Source organism: Capricornis sumatraensis, chromosome 2 (assembly GCF_032405125.1).
Source record: "Capricornis sumatraensis isolate serow.1 chromosome 2, serow.2, whole genome shotgun sequence".
Classification (NCBI taxonomy): domain Eukaryota; kingdom Metazoa; phylum Chordata; class Mammalia; order Artiodactyla; family Bovidae; genus Capricornis; species Capricornis sumatraensis.
Window position 1 is genome coordinate 136,193,193 of NC_091070.1, and position 17,412 is coordinate 136,210,604.

Genomic DNA, 17,412 nt, shown 5'->3' on the forward strand with positions numbered 1-17,412 from the left:
TTCCTATGAGATATTGCTCTTTATAGCAATACAGTAACCACACAAAACCTTTTATTTCAGGGAATGCTATCTCTGGTGACAGTCCAAGAAGCTAAACAATGACTTAGGTAACAGCCCCAAATGGCCAGGAATTGATTGATCACTGACAGTTTCCCCTATTTTTGTCCCTGCTTCCAATTTAGGACTAACCAGAGAGAGCTAAATATGTCCCCCAACCAATCACACAGGGTGATCCACTTAAATCCAGAAGTTTTCCCAGACCAGCAGTCTCCAGTCAGGGCACACTGGGAAACTCCTTTTTTCCTACTATAAAGTTTCTCACTCTTCTTCCTGCCTCTGAGCCAAGACACAAGTGCAAATCTCAGTGTATGTATTGAGTAATCAGAAAATAATTTCTAGGTGAAAATCATCCTTAATCTAATTTTGAAAGTAATTAAAGATTAATAGTTATTTTTTAGTGACAATAAAATGTATTTGCTTTTAAAATGTAATGATTGGTGGCATTTGAATCAAGACTATTTAGGTTTCAGATAAGAGAATTCTACTGATACTAGTTTAAACAAAAAAGACCAGAATTCTTTGTAGATACTCTTTATTAGTTTGAGGAAGCACTACTCAGAGTTTTTAGTTTGCTCAGAATTTTTAGTCATAATGATGTAGAATCCATCAAAAATTTTTCCACATTTACTAGGGTGATCATATCACTTTTTTATTCTGTTACTGTGGTAAATTATAGGATTAAAAAAAAAAAGCATGTTAACCTAACCCTACATTACTGGTATACATTTATCTTTTGTATATATGTGTGTCCATATATAGTGTTATGTGTATACATATTATAGTATTATATGTGAATATATAGTATCCATCTTGTGTTGTATTCATATAATTATATACATAGTATACATATTATATTATTGTATCCATATACATTGGAAAAGACCCTGATGCTGGGAGAGACTGGGGGCAGGAGGAGAAGGGGATGACAGAGGATGAGATGGCTGGATGGCATCACCGACTCTATGGACATGAGTTTGGGTAAACTCCAGGAGTTGGTGATGGACAGGGATGCCTGGCGTGCTGAGATTCATGGGGTCGTAAATAGTCGGACATAACTAAGCGACTGAACTGAACTGAACATTATATATATATATATATATATATATATAGAGAGAGAGAGAGAGAGAGAGAGAGTGTATGTATATTATTGTTTATGAAATAATATTTCTCAAAACAAATGATTTTTCTTGATAGAGACAATTTGATAGACAGCTTTTTATAAGGATCATCTTTAGGAAAAGGTCATGTAATTTCGGGAATTCAAAGGGAAAAAGACTATTTTAAACATTTAAATTTAGGTCAAGATTTTGTCTTCTATCTTAGAATTTATAAAATACATTTCTTAATAGGAAAATAGCCAATTTGCTTAAAGTTTTTGTACAAAAAATTCAGTATTTTTAACCCATATAAAATATCTCTAATTTTTTTCTTTTTTATAGAAAATTTTCACTACTGGTGATGTCAACAAAGATGGGAAGCTGGATTTTGAAGAATTTATGAAGTACCTTAAAGACCATGAGAAAAAAATGAAATTGGCATTTAAGAGTTTGGACAAAAATAATGATGGTTTGTCTTTATTTTCTGTTTATCAACAGCTATGAAGAAGCACTTCTATGCTTCCAAAAGTCTAAAAGAATGTATATTTTAGTCTGTCTTTTTAAGATGATAATTATTGCTTATGTTAATATTTGTTTTCCTTAGTATATGATTTTTATATAGAATGTTTTTAGTGGGGAAAAGTTATGTGTAGTTTTGTCCAATGAATCATAAACTGTGAGTAGGGCCTTTTGTAAAATATTAATTATGGAACCTTATACTGATTTGACTTAAAGTTGTGGTTTAAAAATAACAATTATGTTTTCTTGCTCTCTGAGCAAGAGAGATTTATTTTTATTCATACTAAGCACAAGTGTTTTCCCTGGAGAAGGAAATGGCAACCCACTCCAGTATTCTTGCCTGGAGAATCCCATGGATGGAAGAGCCTGGTGGGCTACAGTCCACGAGGTTGCAAAGAGTCAGACACAACTGAGTGACTTCACTTTCACAAGTGTTTTATATTCTAAACTTTAAACAACTTTCAGATTATCTTATATTTGATAAGTCTTTTTGAAAGAATTACCTGTGATCAGAGAAGATACTCTCTGATTATGAAAGTTAGAAAAGAAAATAGCAGATAGATATTTAAATATATACCTTCTGATTGGGATTATCGTTTTTCTATTTATTAATAGCTTGGAGATAGAGTCCCAGTCATGTAGAGCAAAAAGCAAGGGCCACAGTAGGAGAAAGGAAGCAGCTATCAAACTCTTATCACCAGAGGCAACCTTTGATAAGAAGAGGGAGTTTATTTTAAAAATATATAATGTAGCTTCAGACCCCTCCCTATGTATAAGTGGTTGAGGCCATTTCATTCACAGATTTATTATTCAAGAAACAAGTTAAACAAATAAACAGAAAATATGGTTCATACCAGGGTAGGCAAACTTTTTTTTTTTTAAATAAAAGGCCAGATAGGAAATATTTAGCCTAGTGAGCCATATGATCTCAGTTGCAGGCACTCATCTCTGTTGTTACCCTGCGGAAACAGCCTTAGATAATATGTAAATGAGTGGGCATAGCTGTGTACCAATAAAACTTTATTTGTAAAAGCAGGCAACTGGCCTTATTTGGCCAGAAGGTTATAGTTTGCTGAAAAGTGAAAGTGAACGTCTCAGTCATGTATGACTCTTTGCAACCCCATCGACTATATGTTTGTTAGTCTCTCAGTCTTGTCTAACTCTTTGCAACCCCATGGACTGTAGCCCACCAGTCTCCTTTGTCCATGGGATTCTCCAGGCAAGAATATTGGAGTGCATAGCTGTTCCCTTCTCCAGAGGATCTTCCCAGCCCAGGGATCGAACCCAGGTCTCCCACATTGCAGGCAGATTCTTTACCAGCTGAGCCACCAGGGAAGCCCGAAGTGAGTCCACTCAATCAAGTCCTATTCTTTGTGACCCCATGGACTATAGAGTCCATGGAATTCTCCAGGTCAGAATACTGGAGTGGGTAGCTGTTCCCTTCTCCAGGGGTCTTCCAAACCCAGGGATCGAACCCAGGTCTCCTGCATTGCAGGCAGATTCTTTGCCAGCTGAGCCAAAAGGGAAGTGCAAGAATACTGGAGAGGGGAGCCTATTTCTTCTTCAGCAGATCTTCCCCACCCAGGAATCGAACTGGTGTTTGCTGCGTTGCAGGTGGATTCTTTACCAACTGAGCCACCAACGAAGCCCTGGTTTATACTGAACCTTAACTTTAGTTAGATTCAAGGCAAGTTCCTTCAAACAAACAACTAAATCCCTTGAATGGTTTTGATGATTGTTCAAATCTGTGACTCTCAGCTAGGAAGAACTGAGTTTGTGGTAGAAAGTAGTACTGTTAGAACATTTATTAGCACCCATAAACCTTACATTGTATGCCCCAACTCTACCTTAGTCTAATCTTACAGCAAAATTCAATTCTTACAGTCAACTTGGTTTCTTCCCACAACTTTCATCCCAAGACTGTCTATATAGTGTTAGGTCAGGCAGTTCCTGGAGATGGAGCTAACTAAGGATCATCTCCAGATGAGTAGAGGCTGATCATCCAGTGTGTATGGTGTGCACATATCAATGGTTAATTTCAGAAAGTTCTGAATGAACCAGAAGAAATAAAGGTGAAGTATTTCTATTTTATTTTTTAATTGAAGTATAGTTGACTTACAATGTTGTATTAAAGGTGAAACTTATGATACATTTGTAGTAGATAAAACAGTTTCCTCTCAATTTATCTTGTTTATATATTTAAAAACACTTTCTCATTATAGGTTCATATTTGTGTTTATTAGACTTTCATAAAGGAAACTGGGACTTCCCTGGTGGCTCATTGATAAAGAATTTGCTGGCCAATACAGGAGACATGAGTTTGATCCCTGGGTTGGGAAGATTCCCTGGAGAAGGCAGTATTCTTGCCTGGGAAATCCATGGACAGGGGAATCTGGCAGGCTGTAGTCCATTGGCTTGCGAAAGAGTTAGACACAAGTTAGCAATTAACCAACGACAAAGGAAAGCATATATAATCTATCCTAATTATTCATGAATTCTGTATTTGAGAATTTGTCTACTTGATAAAATTTAACTCCAGAAGTAACCCCCAAATTATACTCACAGTACTTTTGCAGTCATTCATGGATTTGCATAGCAAAGCCACAAGCTTCATTTTCTTGGTGAGCACATTTCTAGCTGAGACAGAATAAGGTGATGCTCTGCTTCCCTGTTGTAGCTTTTGTAGTGTAAATAAGTCCTTCTGCAGCCTATTTGGTGCCATGTCTTTTGCATTTTTGTGTTTTTTTGTTAATGATTTCACTATTTACAATGGCTACCAAGAGCAGTGCTAAAATGTCGATGTGCATTCCTAAATGTGGGAAGGCTGTGAAGTGTCTTTGGAGAAAAATATATGTATCAAAACACTTTACTCAGACAAGAGTTATAGTGCTGTTGACCATGAGCTCACTGTTGATGAGTCAGCCTTAACTTATATATATATATATATATATATATGTATGTATGTATATATAACTTAATATGTGAATAACATATATATATATATCGGTTTTTATATATATCAAGGTGAATTTAAACAGAAACACACAGCAAACAAGTTTTTGTATTGATCAGTTGATGAGAAAATTGATGAGAAAACGAGAGGCTTACAGGAACCTAACCCCATATTTCCCTTAGGAACAATGGTTCCGTTTCCCTTAATTCTGTGTTCACAGTGACCTTATAGGAAGTAACCAGCTTGAATAATGAAAATCAGCTGTATTTCTTTGGGAGGGCAGTTATAAAGGTGATTACTCAGAACGGTGTTTGAAGACTTTCATTGCTGAGAAGGCCGGCTGTTTCTGAAAGCCTCTGGCTGTCCAGATTCTCATGCTGCTCCGTTCTTCTCCCTAGAAAGTTCTCTCCCAATCCTGTCATCCCTTCAAAGTCCTTCTCTTAAATCCTGTCTTTTCCTCTCACCACTAACAGTAATTTTTGTCTTCCTCTTTTCCTGGAGAACTTTGCTGTTAATCCTGGTTTGGCATCAGACCCTCTCTTGTTTTGTTTCATCCTTTCCTATTCATACTAGTCTTAGGATCATCATGAGTCTGTGAACTGCTTCAGGGAAATGCAGTCTTACAATTTACTGCTTGTCCTTTCTCTTTCTTCTCCTCTGTTTCTCCTTTCCACAGCATGCTCTAATTGCTCTCATCATAATAATTTTCCTTCTTCTATCATCCTGCTATCCCTGCTTTCTTCATTTTTATTGCCAGATCTCTCAAAAGAATATTTCACACTCTTTGGCTTCATTTAGTCATTTTTCTACTTTCTTTTAACTCAGTGCAATACATCTTTATGCATAATAAATGCTTCATCATTTAATAAATGCATACTTTATATTTAAGAGATCCTACCTTAACTGAATTTACTTCAAAATTTGAGTGTCTTGGTTTGTACTTCAATTCTGTTGCTTCTTAATGTGGTTTCTTTGTAGGGCCATGTAAGCTCAGTCTCTTCTTTCAATGGAATCATTATTTACCTACAAGGCTGTTATGATTTTTGAATGAAATAATATATATGTACTTATTTAATATATTTGTTAAAATTTGAGTTGGTGTTGCAGTATGTATTTAAGCAAATCTGTAACTCATCTAAATTCATAATACTACCTTAATCAGTTCAAGGCTTTCCCTTATAAAGTAAGGGATTTGAAAGTCATATTTCTAAGGTCCTTGTCACTTCTGAGTTTATAATTTTTATTTTTTAAAGGAAAAATTGAGGCTTCTGAAATTGTCCAGTCTCTCCAGATACTAGGTCTAACTATTTCTGAACAACAAGCAGAATTGATTCTTCAAAGGTAAGCTCTTGATGTATTGACAACTGTTTTTGTTTTTTTTTTTTAATTTTAATATCCTGTGTTAAAGATCTGCATTTGTAAGCATGGCTTAAAACAATTCTCTGCACCTTATCATTCCTCACAATATCTTTTCCTGCTTTTCTCCCTTTTCATTTTGTGTGTGCTAATGCACCTAAAGTGTAGGAATGAGAAAACTCTCTCAAGGCCTCCAGGACTGGTAGAATGATAGGAAGGTGCTAAATCTCTACAGAAGGAGCCTAAAAGTTTTAGTGCTATCTTGTTTCCTATTTGGTTTCTAATGTGACAGTAGAACTCATTGTTTCAAGATGAGGAGTCAAGCAGATGCATCACTGCTTTATCTTATGCATGACATGACTGGATAAGAGAGAAATCCCAAAGGTCTCCTCACTGACTGACAAAGAAACTGATTTCAAAAGAACAAACAAGTCGAATAAAAAAATGGCAGAAAAACTGAACAGACATTTTTCCAAGAAAGATATACAGGTGGCCAACAGGAGCATGAAAAAGTGCTCAACATTGCTAATCATCAAAGAAGTGCAAGGCAGAACTACAGTGAGATAGCACCTCACACCTGTGAGAATGACCATCATCAAAAAGACCACAAATAAAGAATGCTGATGAGGACATGGAGAAAAGGGAACCCTTGTACTTTGTTGGTGGGAATGTAACTTGATGCAGCCACTGTGGAACACAGTATGCAGGTTCCTCAAAAAACTAAAAATAGAACTATTTGATCCAGCAATTTCACTCTGGGTATATATCAAAAAAAAAAAAAAAAAAAGAAAAGACTATTTCAAAAGATGCATGCACCCAGAATTCATAGCAGCACCATTTACAATAGTCAGAAAGAAGCAACCTAAGTGGCCATCAACAGATGAATGGGTAAAGAAGACATGGTAGATATATACAATGGAATATTACTCAGCCATAAAAAAGGATGAAATTTTCCCATTTGCAACAACATGGATGGACTTAGAGGGATTATGTTTAGTGAAATAAGTCAGACAAAGACAGATAAATACTGTAGATTATCACTTATATGTGGAATCTAAAGAACTAGTGAGCAGACTAGTGAAACAGACCCATAGATATAGTGAACAAACCAGTGGTTACTAATCAGGAGATGAAAGTGGAGAGGGCAAGATAGGGAGACAAGAGGTGCAAAGTACTAAGTGTAAAATAAATAGGCTTCAAGGGTATATTGTGCAGCACAGGGAATAAAGCCAATATTTTATGATCACTGTAAGTGGAGTATAGTCTATAAAAATTTTGAATCACTGTTGTACACCTGGAACTGATATATTATAAATCAGTTGTACCTTGATTTAAAAAAAAAAAAGAAAAAAAGAGAAAATATCCCCCCAACACACATAAAAAGAAATACCTATTTCTTTCAGAAAATAGAGGTACAGTTTGAACATTAATGCCCAGGGCAGTCAGATTTAGTGTGTTATTTCACAGGATAGAGTGATAATTTCTGAAGTCTAAGTGTCCTTGAAGGCTTTTTTGTTACAAATACAGTACAGGGACCAATTTAAAAAAAAAGTGTAACAGAAAATAGAAAAGGATAGTTACATTATATTAGTATTCTTGTCAGTGTTTCCAGTCTTCAACAGTACCTGAAAAGTTTCTTCCAAATGGCTGTATTGTCACGTTTATCTCCTTTTGTGTCTGTAGCATTTTCCTCCCTTCTGTCTATTCAGAATTTCCTCTGCAAGCAGCTGTGTAATAGGAAGGCCCAAATCTCAGAGCTATGCATTGGCGTCCCTTTTGTTAACATTGGATCGGAAAGGCTGTCCTGAGGAAATGTAAAGCTAAAACATGAAAAGGAGATAAACAGCAGTTTTAAAATTTTAATTTTTGGCCTCGCTGTGCGGTGTGTGTTTTCCCAACTAGGGATCCAACCCGTGCCCCTTGCAGTGGAAGTATGGAGTCCTAACCACTGGACCACCAGGGAAGGCCCTTAAATAGCATTTTGATAGTGGAATATGGGGTATGCAATATTCTTCCCCAAAGCCACATTTTTCCAGGAAACAGAGTATTTCTCTGATTTGCTGGCCAGAAATCCTATTCCTATATTCCTTTTGGTAGCTTTAGGACCAATGCAAATTCTAGCCTAAGCTCCAGAATATATCACAGGTAATATAGAGGGTGGATTTTTAAATGACACTATATAATTGTATATATAAATATTTTATGACAACCTTATTGATAAGTAGTTTACATACAAAAAATTCATTCTTTTAAAGTTTACAGTGGTTTTTACACTGGTTTTTACTATTTTCAGGGAGTTGTGCAACCATCACCATTATCTAATTTTGGAACATTTTCATCAACCCCCAGAGTAACTCTGTATTCACTAGCAGTCATTCCTTACTCCTCACCTTGCAAGCTCCCAGCAGCCACTGATCTACTTTGTCTGTTCTGGACATTCATACAAAAATGGAATCATTCAGCATGTGGCATTTGTGTCTAGCTTTTTTCACTTAGCGTGTTTTCAAGCTTCATCCATATTGTAGCATGCATCACTACTTCCTTCCTTTTTTAGACCAAGTTATATTCCATTTTATGTATATATTACACTTGATTTATCCATTCATCAACAGATGGACATTTGGGTTGCTTCCACTTCCAATATTTGTTGCTTCCAATATTCAGCTATCATGAATATTGCTGCTATGAATATTTGTGCACACAGTTTTATGTGAACTTGTTTATAATTCTCTTGGGTATATACCTAGTGAAGAATCGCTGGGTCATATGGTAACTCTGTGTTCAACTGCTTGAAGAACCGACAGACTGCTTTCTGTAGTGATTGCACCGTTTTACAATCCCAGCAGCAGCGTGTGGAGGGCCTGAATTTCTCCACATCTTCCCTGATGTTATTTTCCGTCTTTTGATTTTAACCGTGGGTATGTGGTTATGAAGTGGTATGTCATGGTTTTTTTGTTTCCCCAGTGGCTAATGTATATTCTTTTGCACTGTTAGGCTATTACTATTATTATTAGCATTTATACTTTTTCAGTACAAATTTTAGAATATGTTTGGATTAGAAAAAAAGCTCAATTTTCCCTTTTACGAGACTTCTTTGTTACTCCACAAAACACTTTACTTCTGAAGCTTCTGGTCACCAAATATGTGGGTTTCCCCCCCAACAGGCACTTCTCAGCGATGCCAGCTGGATGTCATACTGTGTAATTCAGTTCTAACATTGTCGACCTGGAGGTAGTGTCAGATCCCACAAGTTCAGGGCTCAGTTTCACAAGACTGCTCTCCACTTCGGATGCCAGTCACAAGGAGTAGGAGGTCCCTAGGTTACCCACATATTCTGCCTGACTTGGCTACAGATCAGAGGCTCCCATGACCTTCTCCCCGCTGGGTTCAGTTATTTGCCAGACGGGTTCACAGAACTTGGGGAAATGTGTACTTGTGTTTATCAGTTTATGAAAGAATATTATAAAGGATACAGGTGAACAGCCAATAAAAAGATACACACAAGAGGAGGTCTGGGAGGGTCCCGAGCACAGGAGTTGGGATATATCACCCTGCTGGTGTGTGGATGTGTTTATTAACCAGAAGCTCCCTGAATCCTATACTGTTGGGATTTTTATGGAGGCTTCTTCACATAGGCATCATCACTTATTAACTCCATTTTCAGTCCCTTTCCCCTCTCTGGATAATTGGGGGCTGGGTTTGGGAGGAAGGGGCTGAAAATTCCAAGCTTCTGATCATGGCTTAGTTTTTCTGATGACCATTCCTCATCCAGGTGCCCAGCCAGAGTTGCCTCATTAGAACAGGAGATGCCCCAGAGCTTGTATCACTTATAAAGTAGAAGGGCTATCAGGACTCTGAGGCAGGATCAGTGAACAGAGACCAAATTATACATTTTCTATTATCTCACAGTTGTGTTTTCAGTAGTATAAATCACAGATTTCCCCTTGAGGGCTCAGCCATCAGTGTGACTCATATACCTCCAAATGTCAGTTTCTTTTCTGCCATTTCACTGTCTCTTACCGTTTCCAAGACTGAATTCATGGAAAAGAAATGTGAAAGGTGCTGTTTGAAACAGCTGTGGCTGAATCATCAGAGTATGAGACAGGAACCATAGCCTATTGAAATATAGCCTCCTAGTTCTCCTTTTTCTGTAGAAGATATGGTGGGGAGTAGCTGAAGTAGGTGTCTATCCAAATATGTATGCTTCATGTATCTTTATCTTCTGCCCCCAAGTAAAAAAGCCACTTTCCTTTTAGGCTCTCATCTCCATCCATCTTTCCTCTTATTTCCTTGCCTCTAGTTCCCTCTCTACATCTATTGAGGACTTGTCAAATGGTCATTTTCTCTTTGTCCAAAGTCCTAGGAAGCTGCAGTATTCATGCTGGTGGTTCCCCTTCCTTTCTAGCATTAATGTTCCTCACTTTCCCCAACACCTGAGCCTTTTATTCCCTTTTGCTTCGGTAGCCCACTCTCTCTCCAGTTGTATCATAACTTGAAGCTGCTCCTCCTCCGAAGTCTTAAATACCTGTATCTTACCTTATGACCCTTCTTCCTCTAGATTCTACACTGTCTTGCTCCTCTGGTATTTGCATTTTGACTTACAGACCTCCGGCCCCTTCATTTCCACCAGTTCATCAATCTTCTCTTGATTCTTTCACCATTCCTACTTGCTTTCTCCCAATCCTGAACTATCCTCTCAATTGTTCTCTTTGCCCCAGCATTTGGACTGTGAAGTATTTCCAGAGAAAAATGAAACTGTACAGATCCAGGAATAACCAAGACATTCTTGGAGAGCCATAAGGAGCTGGGGGCCTGCTCCATCAGATTATCAAGAGTTGTTATAAGCTATAATTAAGATATAGTGAGTGGTGTTGCTACACAGATAGACAAATTGACAAATGGAACTTACCCTCCCAGTAACAGACGCATCCATGTTTGGGATTTGTCACATGAGAGAAGTAGCTTTGCAAATCCCTTTGAAAAGAAGAGACTATGCAATAAATGGTACTGGTGCTTCTGGTTATCCATGCAGACAGAAATACAGTTGGATACCTGCCTTACGCCATGCATAGAAATCACAGAAACAGAAGGCAAATTATGGTTACCAAAGGGGAAAGGGTGAGGGGAGGGATACATTAGGAGTATGGGATTAACAGATACAAACCGCTGAACATAAAATAGGTAAGCAACAGGATTTACTGTATACCACAGGGAACTATATTCAGTATCTTGTAATAACCTGTAACAGAAAATAATCTGAAATATATACAACTGAGTCTCTTTGCTATATACCTGAAACTAGCATAATATTGTAAATCAACTATATTTCAATTAAAAAAAATCAAACTAAATGTGTAATACCTCTAAGGGAAAAATAAGCAGATGCCTATATATCAGTATAGGGAAGAGTTTATTTTGAAAAACGCGGAAGTCAATAGCCATAAATGAAAAGATTGATAAATTCAGCTATATTAAAATTAAAAGCATCTAGGAGATCAGACCAGTCAATCCTAAAGGAAATCAACCCTGACTAGTCATTAGAAGGACTGATGCTGAAACTGAAGATCCAATATTTTGGCCACCTGTTGCAAAAAGCTGACTTATTTGAAAAAACCATGATGCTGGGAAAGAGTGAAGGCAAAGGAAAAGGGGGTGGCAGAGGATGAGATGGTTAGATAGCATCACTGACTCAATGGACATTAATTTGAGCAAACTCTGGGAGATAGTGGAGGACAGAGGAGCCTCGCGTGCCATAGTCCATGGTGACACAAAGAGTTGGACATAAATTTAGCGACTGAACAGCAACAATAATTCATGGATACTATAAATAAAGTGAAAAGACAAAGTACTTGCTAATTTATAACTTGAAGGATTAAATCGATTATATAAAAAACTATATACATTTAAGAAAAAGACACAGCCCATTAGAAAAATGGGCAAAAGATATGAACAAGCATTTGACAAGAAGAAAAAAATGAATAGCAGGTGAATAGGATAAATTGGTCAACTGCGTTAGTAATCTGAAGAGAAATACAGTTTAAACCCACCATGGGACTATTTTAAGTTTGTTGACACTGAGGGTTCTGTGGCTGTAAGCTAGAGTTTGAAATTCATTTATTCATTTAGTTAGTAATTTGCTCTGTGCCAGGCACTGTTTTGGACACTTTGGCCATATCAGTGAATAAAATAAACCAAACATCCTTGCCTTGTATAGGATGTTTGCATGTGGAGCATTGAGGGGTGGGATCAGATAATAAGCAATTGCATTAAAATGGAAAATAGCACTGAAAATAGAGTAATAAATATGGCAACCCTGAAGAATAATGTTATAAACATCAGTAGTAACTAGGACTTAGGCAAATATGAAATGTTAATACCTGTGTGCTAGAACAAATGAAAATTTAAGTGTAATTTCATGTGTGCAGATCAAAGTTAAAAATGGAGCTGGGAAATATCAAAAATATATGAAAATAGAATTTTATTTGTCTGATATCTTTATGCATCACTTTCACACAATTCATAGAATAAATTAAAAAAGGAGGAGATGCTTAGGCTTTTTTTCAGAGATATTCATTAATTAAACAAATAATTGAGCGCATTCTTTTTGCTGACCACTTTATGTCCAGGGTCTCACAGTAGTGAACAAAACAGTCAAAATCCTGGGCAGTTTAGAGTCACTTTTAGGGAGAGAAAAACAGGTACAAATGACATTATTGCCAAGAAACTTCTAAAACAAGCAAAAAGTTAATGAAAAATATTCAAAGCTACAGTATATTAACCATAAATATTGAAGATAAGGTACTAGGATTTCTTAAGACTCGAAAGGCTGAATCACCAAGTTTGATTTTTTAAAAATTCTGTTTCTTTTAAACTGATGGATGGTTGCTTTACAATAGATTTTTAAAGTATATAATCACTGCTAGTTTCTTAGCATAGAGAAAACTGGAGAAGGAAATTGATAGCGTATATTGAGTATATTCCAAAGTTATATCCAAATGTTAAAATAGAACATTAAGAACTATCTTCCTGAGCCAGTGTAATAAAAATGAATCACTAGTTTATTCATTACTACCCCCCATTTTTTTTTTAATTTTTGAAAATTTATTTTAATTGGAGGCTAATTACAATATTGTGGTGGTTTTTGCCATATAGTCACATGAATCATCCATGGACTACCCCCCAATTTTATCTTTGTTAGCTCATTGACTTGGAGTTTGATGGAGCACCAAAAGTAGCTTTTAGTGAGATCTATAAATTTGGAGTCCTTTTTATTTAAAATGGTTAAAACTAACAGATCATCAAATGCTTGTTGCCATTTGCCATTTCCAAAAACCTTAGAAGAATATTAAGTTGGAAGAAAAATTGTCATTCTGCAACATGGCCAATAATGTTATTTTTATTTAAAAATTATATTTTATTTTTTAACCAGCTTCGTTTTGTTTTCAGCATTGATGCCGATGGGACAATGACAGTGGACTGGAATGAATGGCGAGACTACTTCTTATTTAATCCCGTTACAGATATTGAGGAAATCATCCGTTTCTGGAAACATTCTACTGTGAGTCCATTTTATGTATTAATTGTCAATTATTTGGAGCTGTAAACCATTGGTATAGTTATCATCCAGGAGTCCTCTGCCACACTTGTGGGTCAGGTGCCTAAGTCTCTGTAGCTAGCTCATTGACTTATAAGAATTCTACATACTCTGTTAGGTGTGGGGACTTCCCTGGTGGCTCAGACAGTAAATCTTCTGCCTACAATGCGGGAGACCTGGGCTCGATCTCTGGGTCGGAGATCCCCTGGAGGAGGAAATGGCAACCCAATCCAGTACTCTTGCCTAGAAAATCCCATGGATGGAGGAGCCTGGTTAGGCTACAGTCCATGGGGTCACAAAGAGTCAGACAGGACTGAATATCTTAAAAAACAACAACAACAAAAAACAACAACTAAGACTTCATAAAGATTGCAGATGTAGTTCCTATGTTTGCCATTCACAAAACTTGGAAGAGCTACTGCCTTCCAGAAATCTTGTGAAGATGCGCTGCTCAGCTTTTATAGGCATTTAAGGATTCTGCCTTCAGTTCAGTACAGTTCAGTCACTCAGTTGTGTCCGACTCTTTGTGACCCCATGAATTGCAGCACGCCAGGCCTCCCAGTCTATCACCAACTCCCGGAGTACAACCAAAACCATGTCCATTGAGTTGGTGATGCCATCCAGCCATCTCATCCTCTGTTGTCCCCTTCTCTTCCTGCGCCCAATGCCTCCCAGCATCAGGGTCTTTTCCAATGAGTCAACTCTTCACATGAGGTGGCCAAAGTATTGGAGTTTCAGCTTCAGCATCAGTCCTTCCAACGAACACCCAGGACTGATCTCCTTTAGGATGGACTGGTTGGATCTCTTTGCAGTCCAAGGGACTCTCAAGGATCTTCTCCAACACCACAGTTGAAAAGCATCAATCCTTTAGCGCTCAGCTTTCTTCACAGTCCAACTCTCACATCCATACATGACCACTGGAAAAACCATAGCCTTGACTAGATGGACCTTTGTTGGCAAAGTAATGTCTCTGCTTTTGAATATGCTATCTAGGTTGGTCATAACTTTCCTTCAAGGAGTAAGCATCTTTTAATTTCATGGCTGCAGTCACCATCTGCAGTGAATTTGGAGCCCCCAAAATAAAGTCTGATACTATTTCCACTGTTTCTCCATCTATTTGCCATGAAGTGATAGGACCGGATGCCATAATCTTAGTTTTCTGAAAGTTGAGCTTTAAGCCAGCTTTTTCACTCTCCTCTTTCACTTTCATCAAGAGGCTTTTTAGTTCCTCTTCACTTTGTGCCATAAGGGTGGTGTCATCTGCATATCTGAGGTTATTGATATTTCTCCCGGCAATCTTGATTCCAGCTTGTGCTTCTTCCAGTCCAGCGTTTCTTATGATGTACTCTGCATATAAGTTAAATAAGCATGGTGACAATTTACAGCCTTGACATGCTCCTTTTCTTATTTGGAACCAGTGTGCTATTCCATGTCCAGTTCTAACTGTTGCTTCCTGACCTGCATATAGATTTCTCAAGAGTCAGCATAGGTTTTATAGATATATATATGTGTGTATATATATATGTGTGTGTGTGTGTGTGTGTATATATATATGTATGTATATACAGCATATAGAAACTGATAGGTTTCTATACTGTCAGCAAAAACAAGACTGGGAGCTGACTGTGGCTCAGATCATGAACTCCTTATTGCCAAATTCAGACTTAAACTGAAGAAAGTAGGGAAAACCACTAGACCATTCAGGTATGACTTAAATCAAATCCCTTATGATTATACAGTGGAAGTGAGAAATAGATTTAAGGGACTAGATCTGACAGACAGAGTGCCTGATGAACTATGGACAGAGGTTTGTGACTTTGTATAGGAGACAAGGATCAAGACCATCCCCATGGAAAAGAAATGCAAAACAGCAAAATGGCTGTCTGAGGAGGCCTTACAAATAGCTCTGAAAAGAAGAGAAGTGAAAAGCAAAGGAGGAAGGGAAAGATATAAGTATCTGAATGCAGAATTCCAAAGAATAGCAAGAAGAGATAAGAAAGCCTTCCCCAGCGATCAATGCAAAAAAAATAGAGGAAAACAATAGAATGGGAAAGACTGGAGATCTCTTCAAGAAAATTAGAGATACCAAGGGAACATTTCATGCAAAGATGGGCTCGATAAAGGACAGAAATGATATGGACCTAACAGAAGCAGAAGGTATTAAGAAGAGGTGGCAAGAATACACAGAAGAACTATACAAAAAAGATCTCCATGACCCAGATAATCACGATGGTGTGATCACTCACCTAGAGCCAGATATCCTGGAATGTGAAGTCAAGTGAGCCTTAGGAAGCATCACTATGAACAAAGCTAGTGGAGGTGATGGCATTCCAGTGGAGCTATTTCAAATCCTGAAAGATGATGCTGTGAAAGTGCTGCACTCAATATGCCAGCAAATTTGGAAAACTCAGCAGTGGCCACAGGACTGGAAAAGGTCAGTTTTCCTTCCAATCCCAAAGAAAGGCAATGCCACAGAATGCTCAAACTACTGCACAATTGCACTCATCTCACACGCTAGTAAAGTAATGCTTAAAATTCTCCAAGCCAGGCTTTAGCAATACGTGAACCATGAACTTCCAGATGTTCAAGCTGGTTTTAGAAAAGGCAGAGGAACCAGAAATCAAATTGCCAACATCTGCTGGATCATGGAAAAAGCAAGAGAGTTCCAAAAAAACATGTATTTCTGCTTTATGGACTATACCCAAGCCTTTGACTCTGTGGATTCTGCCTTAGGGAAGGGTAAAGGTTACAGGCTGTTACTTTGTACAGATAATATATCACTGAGATAATCTCAGTGCCTCATGGTTGATATGCCAAAGATCCCTTCTGAAACTTGCTTGTTCAGATTTATCTCTGGAATAAAGCATCTATCATAATAATCATTGTAAGTTAAATAAATGTTTGGCTCATCTGCTCAGCACTGCACACCTATCTCTCTGTATTCCTCAAAACTTTCAAATTTTAATTAAATTCCATTAATATCCTGCTGAAATATCTTGACCTAAATAAAAATTCACTTCAGTGTGCAACCTGTTCCTGGAAACAATGGAAACTCTTTGAGAAAATTTTAATTTTTCTAATAGGCTTGACTTCTATACTTATTCCTGGTTTTTAGTACATTTTATATGTACTAAATGAAGCCTAGCATTCACATTGCCACTAGTAACAATGCCTAACCTTACCTAGAAAATTGTAAAATGAATGGTGATAAATGCTGGCAGAGGATGAGATGGTAGATAGCATCACTGACTCAGTGGACATGAGTTTGAGCAAACTCCAGGAGATAGTGAAGGACAGTGGGACCTGGTGTGCTGCAGTCCCTGCGGTGCAGAGTCAGACATGACTTAGCGACTGAACAACAGAAAATGATGCCTTTTCAACTCTGAGTATAAATAATACTATATTAGTAGTTCAGTTGCCTTGATAAAATTTATGTATGCTTATGTAAAATCATATTTACATAATAAAATTATTATTTTATCTTTGGAGATAGTTAATAGTTGAGGCTATAACCGCATATCCATTTTTTGATAGTAAAAATGAAGTAGAGGGCTTCTATTATAGCATTGCTTCTAACTCTGACACTCTTACTTATAAAATCTTTTATACTAGAACCATTTAGATAATAAAGCTGTAAAAATATTATTATATGATTTTGTTTCTGTCAAGTTATATTTGTTATCCACTGTAATGTTTAGAATAGATTGAAAGGTAGATAATTTTAAACAGTACCTCCCTGTTAGCTAAATTTTTAAATGGCAAGTTAAATTTATAAAAATATTTATATACAGGAAATAAGTTTAGGGGCATTCACATTATAGTTTTAATTTAAT

General features: G+C 37.1%; 1 protein-coding gene across 2 annotated transcripts in view; it reads left to right on the forward strand.

Annotated features, from left to right (window-relative positions):
• LOC138074573 (mitochondrial adenyl nucleotide antiporter SLC25A24) overlaps nt 1-17,412 on the forward strand; it is a 58,430-nt gene that overhangs the window by 9,971 nt on the left and 31,047 nt on the right. For both annotated transcript variants that reach the window (XM_068966749.1, XM_068966750.1), the window contains exons 2-4: nt 1,500-1,626; nt 5,883-5,970; nt 13,432-13,543. In XM_068966749.1, coding sequence (XP_068822850.1) covers nt 1,500-1,626; nt 5,883-5,970; nt 13,432-13,543 — 327 coding nt within the window. The remainder of the gene's footprint in view (nt 1-1,499; nt 1,627-5,882; nt 5,971-13,431; nt 13,544-17,412) is intronic.